The 10,977-nt window shown below is 45.3% G+C and overlaps 1 protein-coding gene across 1 annotated transcript in view; it reads right to left on the minus strand.

Annotated features, from left to right (window-relative positions):
• The window catches only part of RNF220 (ring finger protein 220), a 231,236-nt gene that overhangs the window by 71,118 nt on the left and 149,141 nt on the right, over positions 1–10,977 (minus strand). The window contains exon 4 of the mRNA XM_018573743.1: positions 7,641–7,686. Within this exon, the coding sequence (XP_018429245.1) occupies positions 7,641–7,686 (46 nt within the window). The remainder of the gene's footprint in view (positions 1–7,640; positions 7,687–10,977) is intronic.

Consider the following 10,977-nt stretch of genomic DNA (forward strand, 5'->3'; position numbering starts at 1 on the left):
TCTCTCTCTCCCCCCTTCTCTCTCTCCCCCCTTCCCTCTCTCTCCTTCTCTCTCTCTCTTTTTCTCTCTTCTGTTTCTTTTTCTTCCTTCCTTCCTTGTTCCCATGTCCTGCCCCTTTTTTTCATTGGATTTCAGGTCTTTCAATCCTGTTGGCTCAGTCTTTATGCAAATGAATCCTGCCTAGGAACACCCACTCCTCCAGACTGACACCCACCCAACAAGGCTTTTTAATATTTGCATAACTCCTCCCAAGAGCCCGCCCATGGCTTGCATCAGGAATGAGGGCTCTTGAGAGGAGTAGTAGCCCTTTTCTCCCCAGTCTGACTGCCCCTGGCATTATGTAGGGTGGTCTGCATGTCCAATGCAGATAATAACAATGGAACACCCACTCCTCCTGACTGACATCCACCTATTAAGGCATTTTGATACTTGCATAACTTCTCCCAGGAGCTGGCCCACTGAGGCAGGGTGCTGGGATGTTTTCAGGAAGCTATGTACAGCACTCTGCCAGCTCCTCCCACCAGCCATGATCCGCCTGCATTGCAAGGAGTATAAAATAAGGATATATAATGAAAACGGTTTTATTTAATATTATAATTGGCATGTTGATGGTGGTGGTGGTGGGGTGGCAGGGGGAGCCAAAATATAAGCAGATTAAACTTTAGTTTTAACCCTTCCCTGCTCTATTTTTAGATGTAAACAGTGGGATCTTCCAAACTTCAGCAAGTTTAGCAGCTCACTACCGCTGGTCCTTTTTTTGGAGGTGCTATTTAATGAATTATATAATCGAGAGGTCCCAAAAACTGTTTGTAGGACCCCATTTTAGCCTTGACCACAGATTGCTCAGCCTTGTTCAAACATTTATCAATGACTGCGTTCAGCCAAACAGATAAGGTCAGAGAAGATGAAGATAATAGAGCTCAGACCCTCTTCAAACAAAGACGTTGTCTCATCTACATAAGAAAGTTCAGAGCGCAGCAAGTTCTCCGGAGCAAAAAGCTTCAAAGCTTTTGACTGAGGCCCAACCAAAGCGCCTATCCACAGGCGTCCATTTTTTTTATGAAGGATCCTTGAAGATGACGCTCAGCAGACGTCAAGGACGGACCCGCCAGCGGCAGCTGCTCCATCTTTTACTCAGCGGCCCCACTTAATTCTCACTTATGAAACAGATGAGCCTGTTTGTCGACTAAAACGGCTACCTGCTGGGCCCCGGGACCTTCCAAGGACCGCAGCCAGTTCCCCTTTTTACCTAGACTTCTGTCTTCTGCTGCGGAGATTAACAACAAGAAAAACAAGTCGTCGTCCCCCCTACACACCAGGAGGGTCCCTGCAACGTGGTATCTTTGTAATGGCTTCATGTCAAGAACACTTAGATCTATCTCTGGGACAAAACCAAACATTGGCTACATGACAAATCTTCTAAGACACAACACACCGAGAGGACAAATCAGACAATTGCTGCTTCGGGGCAGCGGCGAGCATCGTGGCTTCACCCAGGCCTTCCTGCTAAATTGGCTTAAAAGGCTCTAGATTTGTATGAAGTCTTTACCAGATGGGCACCTTCTGCAGAACGCCAACCCGGGATGTTCCAGGATGACACTGTAACAAATCTACATTTGATACAGTGTCATCCCGGAAGATCACGCGTCATTAAAATATAAATAATGCTACAGCCAGCATATGCGTCAAAACCGCAGAGCTCACACTCACACTAAAGAAAATGTAATATGGTGTTTTTTTTAAATGGTCAAACTTGATGTTGAAAGTGCCATTGTGTCATCAGCCTTAAAGGAAAACTGTGTGTTTTAAAGCTGGGCTCCAGGCAAACATGATATAGCTGCACCCAGAGCACATTATTACGCTGTACAATTTATCAGGAGCACAAATGGGAGACGGGGACAGAGCGTCGTCACCCTATAACAGGAAGTGCTAGAACAAGTACCGGAGAGGTCACCAGCCATTACTATAATGGAAGCTGCACGATTGTAGGAAAAGGAAGATTTTTTTTGTATTATTACATCTCACAGGCATGACACAAAAGACATTTTACACAAGGGGGGAATATATCAAAACTGGAGCAGACAAAATCTGGAGCAGCTGTGCACGGCAACCAATCAGCTTCTCTCTTTCATTTTCAAATCTTAACTGAACAAACTGAAGAGAGAAGCTGATTGGTTGCCGTGCACGGCTGCTCGGGATTTTGTCTGCTCCTGTTTTGATAAATTCCACTCACTGTGTCCACAATTATGAATTCAGCTTCCTAATCTTTCAAGAATGCAAAGTTCCATTTAAATTTTGCAAGTGAACCTCAAACAGTTTAGTTACAAAATGATTATTTTCAGACAAACGCACAATAGAAATAAGAGATCAGCATCTATTCTGCTTTCTTGGAGGTCCACAGGGCGATAAATCTGTTCTTCTGAATGGATGAGATGAGGACGTCTATCTAATCCGTTGTGATTATTTGAAGGATGAGCAGATATTCGATCTCTCGTTTTATCAGATGATTGGCTGCATTGTTCGGGCCTTTTGATGAGCAAATGAAATCTGTTGACTGTCATGTGGGCAGATTTCTGCAGCAGACAGAAAATGGGCTGACGCTTATTCCCTCAAAGTAGATGTAAACCCAATCAGTAAAATCTTTTTGTGTCATGCCTGTGAGATGTAATAATACAAAAAAAATCTTCCTTTTCCTACAATCGTGGCCCAAAAGACAATGGGCCCAATAAAAAAAAATTTGATAGTGCGCCATTACGCAGAGGTTACATAGTTACACAGTCAGGTTGAAAAAAGACACAAGCCCATCGAGTTCATCCTATAGAGGTTGTGACATTTATCCTGCAGCACCAAGTAAACAATGAATTGCAATGCATGTTCCTGTGGAATGCGTCAGAAATGGAGAAGTCCTTATTTGGGACATCTGGAATGAATGTTGCAAGTTGCGTGCCCATTAGTGCACAGGGCAGTTATAAATAAATATATATGTGGCAGTGCGCGGCAATGCCACTGTGTAATCTTCCTTCCTGCGTCCAGATTTTGAGTGTCCAGCGCATGCTGGCACAGGTGTGCACAGCCTTTAAAGCTGTTGGGAAGGGTTCAGGGCTCCACCTGGGAGACAAGAAAACTCTTCGCAGGAGTCAGAGTGGAGTCCAGAGCAGCAGGGTGCTACAGATTGGAAAACCCAGTGTGTTAGCACAAGACTGAGGCTCTCTGGAAGAACAGACAGTGGCCTGACGCCGGAGCAAATGCAAAGCCAGGAGGCTGGAAATGCATGTGTTGCCAAGGGATGCTAAAGAACCCCTGCAAGGGTAATTGCTTTATATTTGTGAAGTTTCATTTAATAAAAGTGGGCAAGAAAGCCCTAAAATGAAGATTTCAGCGAGTGGATGCGTCCTTAATGCGCTACTGTTTGAAGCAAATTCTCACTATATATATATCTATGTATAGATAGTGCAATATAAATGGGTAAGCCGTATTAGAAGCTTTATTAGTGTACTTTATGTATAGATATATACACATGCATACATACCTATAGTATATGGTAGTTATATATGACGATGTATGACACAAAGTACTTGTAAATTGTTACTAATGCTTCTATTTATGTAATAGTTTGTAAAATGAAAGGATAATGTCAGTAATAACTGTCTGGAGTTTGAAGAACGGTCTCAGGGCCTGTTCACACGACGTCCGTTTTCTGTGCTGAGCTGATCCATGCGCTCCTGCACTAAAAATGCATCCCAATGTATCCCTGTGCGTTTTATGGGCTACAGTTCTACGGACCTGATATCATGTGAACAGGCGCTCACTGTCACGTCATGTCACCGTGTCCCACGGTTTCGTTTCTGTTTCTTTTATTCGGCACAAGACTTTAATTTCAGAGCTCAAAAGTTTCCTGCATGACGACTCAACTCGTAGACAGCTGAGGGGCCCATCTGCTGCGTCACTGCAACATAATAGATCATTTGGAGTCATTTATAAGTCCTTTTTTTGCTAATCTTCCTGTGTCAATGTCTCAGTCTGCTCCTCCAATAGGGCCCAATCTACAAGGGTTCGGGAGACAGAGACCCCATACCTCCCCTGTGAAAACAATTGCTTCAGGAACCGGATCGCTTTTGCGGCACAACATAGGATACAACATGTCCCACCACATGGATGAGGAGAAGCAGGCCAGACCGTGCGGAGTCTGCGGAGAGCCTTCAAATCGCAGATCTTTTATACACGGTTCAGGAGATTATCTGCTCTTCTCATCTGAGCAGCCACAAGGAGCAATATCCTGTGAAATTGCACTAAAAGTAAATTAGACTTAGCACTATCTTAATCCTTTTTGCTGTCGTGACGGGATCCGCTTATTGATATGAATCGAATATCTGGCCGCAATAATGCTTGATCTGTGAAAATGACATATTACCAGAGAAAAAAAAACACGCCGGGATTAACCCTTCAGTCAACACAAGTCATCCGCAGGATGCGTGTCAACGGAAAGATCTTGCGAATAAACTATCGTTTTTTTGTAACATTAAAATCTTGTCTTCATATTCCTGGAATTTGTGCGTTTTAAGAACCTTCAGTTCTATTTTCCCAGGAAATTCCAGCCGTATATCCTGTAATATTTGCGATTTTTTATTACAATGTAAGATATGGAAGACATAAATCCTAGTGAATTAGTTTGGATTTATTCGCTTCTTTTGGTCGTAAGATGCGATCTGTAAGAGACGCAGAATTTGAAGGAAGAAAGATGATTCTTCTATATTTGCCTGTAATAAACGATCTGCCGCTTTCTCCCAATGAAATGATAAATAATGTAACAAAAAAAATAAATCTTTCAGTATACTGGAATGTTCACTTACATTACTATAAATGTTACATCGTACGTTTGTATTTATCTACGCTTATCTATCTATGTTTTAGTATCACCCCCCAGAAGACTCTGCTAGAAGCTGATTTCTTTTTCGAAGCCCGTGGACGTGCGTCTAAACAAACTTCCCCCTGTGAACAAAAAAAGTGCAACCGTGAAATCACAGCACACAAAAACGTGCACAAGGGTGCAAGGTCCTTCCAAAGAAGGGACCTAATTTCCCGACCCCCCAGGGGCGCAAGGCTCCTGACAGGGGTTGAGACTGTTGGCCCACCAACCCGAAGGCCGGTGGATTCATTTCCTTCGGGGACCTGCCGGAGCGGGTCCCTCACAGTACTAGGCAAGTGGGCTCTCCCAAAGAGAGACCCACTTCCTGGGTGGGAGGAGACAGAGAACCCCATAGGAGGCACAGAATCTCCTCCCAGCGTCAGGAATAGGCCACGAAGAAACCTGCACCCGCTGCATCTGTGGGTTAAATTTGGAAAATAAAAAAGTGCCAATCGTGCATAGAGTGCTTAAATAAATCTAAAGTGCCAGCGCACCACTCTGACAGGCCTTAGGGGCCGCAGTGCAAAAATTTTGCCCCAGACTAGCCATAAGGCCTGTCTTGGAGGCGAAGTGCAGAAAATTGCAATGTGGTGTGTGACCAAGTGCTACAGTGAGTCATGTGACTTTCTGTGCACCCCTGGGACGCCACCCCCAAAGGGCACAACACCACGGGCTTCTGCCACCCCCGAACCCTCCAGCCTCGACCAAGCTTCGCATCCGTTCAGTCAGTAGGCAATAGTGCCGAGGAAACCCCCCCTGCTGCTAGGGAGTCACCTCAAGCACCTACCTTCACTCCTGAGGGTACTAAGCAACTGTCCGTCCCAAGGAGAGTCCATGCTTTTCCCCTCTAGAACTGATAAGAACAGATACTACACTTGATCTTAGCCAAAAGGCCGAGAAGCGATCTGCTAGAAGCTGATGTTATACATCGGCCGATGCTAGGCCCGTAAGACCCGGTTTATTCGTATATATGGGAAATGTAAATGCGCGTGTCTGGTACACTTTTACACTATAGTGAAAAATCTCGTATTCTGGTACCTGTATGGGGTTATTACATGTAATGATAGTGCTCAGTATATGTATTCCCTTTTTTTTATTTTACAGATCTTTACTCGTATTTTTCGCCACATTTGCAAGTAGACCAAGCTGTCCAGGAAAAGTGACATCTGGGGCAAACCATACGACACCCCAGGGCGTCAGCTTTTCTTCATTTGGCCTAAATCTTTTTTACCCAAAGAAAAAAAAAACTGTGACGGCGTGAAAAGTGTTAGCTGCGGTTGGGATTTATTTTTTTGAAGAGTAAACTATCACAGCGAATGCAAAACTGTGAGGCCTCCGGAGGTTCTTGCCATAGTGGGTAAGTATGCACAGCAGATTTGCACATTATGGCAACAAAGGCAACTCCTTTCATGGCTGGTGCCTTCATCCATACCCTCCAGCGCTGCACTGTCAGCGACCCCCTCCATGACCGGTGCTTCCATCTATATACTCCAGCACTGCACTGTCAGAGATTCCCTCCATGGCCGGTGCTTCCATCTATATACTCCAGCACTGCACTGTCAGCGACCCCCTCCATGGCCGGTGCTTCTATGTATATACTCCAGCGCTGCACTGTCAGCGACCCCCTCCATGGCCGGTGCTTCCATCTATATACTCCAGCACTGCACTGTCAGCGACCCCCTCCATGGCCGGTGCTTCTATCTATATACTCCAGCGCTGCACTGTCAGCGACCCCCTCCATGGCCGGTGCTTCCATCTATATACTCCAGCGCTGCACTGTCAGCGACCCCCTCCATGGCCGGTGCTTCTATCTATATACTCCAGCGCTGCACTGTCAGCGACCCCCTCCATGGCCGGTGCTTCCATCTATATACTCCAGCACTGCACTGCCAGCGACCCCCTCCATGACCGGTGCTTCCATCTATGTACTCCAGTGCTGAACTGTCAATGACGCCCTCCACGGCTGTTGCGTTCACCAATTCCCTCCAGCTCTGCACTCAGTCAGTGATCCCCCTTCGTGGTGCTTCCATCTATTCTGTACGGCGCTGCACTGTCCATGGCCGGTGCTTCCATCAATACTCTCTAGCACTGAACTGTCAGCGACCCCCCTCCCTGGCCGGTGCTTCCATCTGTTCCGTACAGTGCTGCACTGTCCGTGGCGGTGCTTCCATCTATACCCAGTCTTCTTCTGGGTTCTGAGTTTTTGGCCATCTTGATTGGCGGGAGCAGGATGATGTAACTCCTACCCATGCTCATAGAAGTTAGTTCCTCCTGGGTATGTACACTGAGGTGTGCATGCAAAAAAACACTAGCTACCAGACAGAAGGATTGATAACAAGAGAGTTTACTTCTGTCCTTTTTAAGACTACCCTGTCCACAGGGTGACAACACTGCTGTGCATTTCTATGACAGGGCAAACAGTGTTGTCACCCTGTTACAGGTAGTGGAAAAATAACAAATCTGCAGGCAGGGTTAACATGTAATAAAACTAAGTTATGAGGGGACTTCCGTGTTAATGTTTGTGAGGCACTACATGGCATTTGACATTTGCGTCCAGGGTTCCACTTTAATCATTTCTGTGTCTCCTCTGTTCAGTTTTTACTCAATGCTACAGGAAATGAGGAGTACCAAACGCGTCAGCTCTTGTCTGATGACTTTTCCTCCAGCAGTCATCATATGGTTCTGGTACAAATTAAACAGAAGGTATAAATACAGAACAGTATGACTAACTAACCTTTGGTGTTCCCGGAGCCATGCCGTCCTTGTGTATTGCATTCTTACTGTCAGGAAAGAAAACAGAGAGAGGAGGGTAAGAACGACAATAATTAGGGTGAACCTGCTACAAGTTTTTTTTTTTTTTTTGCAGAAATAGTTTTTATTAAAGATCTTCACAGACAATATAATGTTAAAACATACGGAAGGCAGCAAAGGGTGAACAATGTTAAAGGATACACCATGTCATTGAACCTGCTGCAAGTTAAAGGAGAACTATGGGGTCGGGGCTTTCCCCCATAGTTCTCCTTAGGGTAACGGGGGGACACAAACTAGCGTCCTCCCGTCACCCTAGGCTCAGTATATAGGGAGCTGCTGCTCGCGGTATACTAAGATGCCGCAGCTAAAGCGGATCCCGACAATTATGTCTGGATCCGCCCAGCTGCGTGACTGACAGCTGGCTCTGCCTATCTAGAGGCAGAGCCAGCTGTACCCGCCCCCTCCCCCGTCCGTTCCGCCAGTCAGCGCTGGAGGATCGGAGCGGGGAGTGGGGAATCCAGCCCCTCCCCTGTCACGGCAGAGAGACATGATCGAGAGGTGAGCGAACGCCGGTATGTGTTCGCTCACCTCCCGATCTACTGAGCCGACCTGTGACAGTCTCATTGTCACAGGTGGGCTAGAACTATGGGGTGAGTGAAAAGCACCTCCCCCCTCATAGTTCTCCTTTAATATAAATCATGTTGTAAAGCAGATTGAAAACCATTGGCTGTAGGTGTGTAAATGCGTGCTGTCATTGCTGAGTACTCAGCGGTGGCAAATCACCTTTTTGTGCAGCTGTAACTCTGCGGGGGCCATCCACATGGAGTTTAGACATATACAGTCTAATGAGAGCTCCTGACAAACAAGATGTCACCAGCACGCCACAGGATCTGTCCAACAAACATACTTTTTATTGACGCATATTGTCACAATGAAAGCGCAAGGTTTCAGCGCCACGCGGGGTCTCCATCACACTGAGCATGATGAAAGGGACCCCGCGTGGCCCCCGAAGCGTTGCGCTTTCATTGTGACAACATGCGTCAGTAAAAAAAATACATTTGTTGGAACAGATCCTGTGGTGTGCTGGTGACATCCTGTTTGTCTTCTGATCTGTGCAGCGCCATCCGTGGTCCCTCCAGCACCCACTCCTCGAGGGGCTCTCCGGTATGGAGTGTGGCAGGACATATTCTAGACAAACATCTAAGACCCCGTTCAGACCGGCGTGGTTGGGCCGCGCAGATCCGCCGACATGAACGATCCGATACATTGCTACGGGGATCGCTCATGCCACCGCGGTGCTCAGCGCGATCCGAACCGCCTCCCGCTGGAACTGCTCCCTGCGCTGATTTTGCCGCGCTGATCAGCGCGGTTTTGGGAGTTTTTGTTTTTAAAGATACTTTTTATTGAGTCTTTTTCTTTTTTCCCCGTGTCACAGACACACGTACAAAATACACCTATATCATACAGATAACACATACAACAACAAGCGGGTCAACATAACTCAAGATAAATGATGGTTTTGGGAGTTTTTTGTTTGTTTTTAAAGATACTTTTTATTGAGTCTTTTTCTTTTTTCCCCGTGTCACAGACACACGTACAAAATACACATATATCATACAGATTTCACATACAACAACGGGTCAACAAAACCCAAGATAAATTATGGTTTTGGGAGTTTTTAATGGTGTTTCAGCACCGAAAAGCCATTAAAAACTCCCAAAACCTCCCTTTTAAAAATCAGTGCGGAAACTGCGCTGATCCACAGCCGCCCTGGTGTGAATGGGCTCAGCCTCTAAGGCCTTGTTCACACCAAATGCAGAGCAGACCTAGTCAGGTTTCTGCACACGCAGTGCAGTGGGTTGTGCCGCGTTTTTGACGCGTTCCGGGACGTTTTTGGTTAAAAAAAAAAATAATTACGTTGTTTAACATGGGCTTTCAGGCACTTGCATGCGTTTTTGATGCGTTTTTGCGTTTTGATGTGTTCCAGAGCAGATAAAATAGGGCTGGAGCTCAAAATACCATAGGAATACATTGGACGCAGTTTTGATCCGGTCTGCACCTGCTCTACTCTGGATCTGCTCCGCGCTTGGTGTGAACAAGGCCTCAGAGTCCAATTGGTTCACAGCAAACACAAAACATAAATTTCGCTTAGTTCCAAATAGATATTTGTACGAATTTCGTTAAATTCGGAAATTTTGGATGCATCCGAATTTCAGAATTCTAACACATCCGAATGTGAACGACTCTGAATGCTCGTTTAACGAAAATCCCTATCCGTCCCGAATTTCGTTCAAAAATAAAATAATTCGGACATGTGACTGTTCTCTGGCCAATCGGATGTTTTTTTGGGCTGTTGGGGGGGAGTTGCATTACCGGGACGAAAACGAATTCAGACAAATCCGAATAACGAACTGAATCTAATTTCGGATCCGAAAAATGTAAGTAATAAAAATCCAAATGGATTACCAGACCCGCATTCCCTCATTGGTAGAGACGCTCTCCACAAGCTCTAATTTTTACTTATTAAATAAAAACATTTTAAAAAAAATAAAACACAAAAACATTGTTCATCCTCTCTGTATCACTGAGACTTTTAGACGCCTCTCCCTGTGTAAGACTTTTTGTTTTTCTTTTTAGTTTCTGGGCATTCCAACCGATCGGTGTTGTAATATTTCCATGCACTGCTCATACCAACTCTGTACTTCATCTGCTGTACCTGATACCCGTTGTATTGTTGTCCGATTTGTGCCCTCCCTCACGCATCTAGATTGTATACACCTATGAATTTGGGCATTGCCCTTCCTGTACTCTTGTATTGTTTTTGTCTTCGTTGCTATGATAAAAACTCAATAAATTCTTTGTTAAAAAAAAAAAAATCCAAATGGATCCGAAAGTAAACAAATGTTTTGCAGGGTTACATGTATATTGCCCAGTGATTTAACTGACCCACAGTTGTATCCGGCACCCCCATCTCAATGGAGTAAAGAGACGCTGCTGATCATAAGTCAATATGGCCGCCCCCAGAGCAAGTTATTACATTGTATCATTTATCTGGAAAGTGGAAACACTTTACTTTATGTCATTACAAAGCTGCGTCGTGTCCTAGCGCTTTTCCGCGATCCATAATGCAAATCGTATTCAAAGACCTTCTGATAAAATAATAGATAACGAGATAAAATCCAATTCATGACAATTACAGATCCAGTTACATTATCACCAGCAAAGGGAACAAAATTAAATAACGGATCGTCAGCTTTGCGTCGCCGATTTCCTATCCTCACTTTCTGCATCTGACAGTAAACGCCCCGGCTTTCCTTCTC

Source organism: Nanorana parkeri, unplaced genomic scaffold (assembly GCF_000935625.1).
Source record: "Nanorana parkeri isolate BGI_ZX_2015 unplaced genomic scaffold, ASM93562v1 scaffold2513, whole genome shotgun sequence".
Lineage (NCBI taxonomy): Eukaryota > Metazoa > Chordata > Amphibia > Anura > Dicroglossidae > Nanorana > Nanorana parkeri.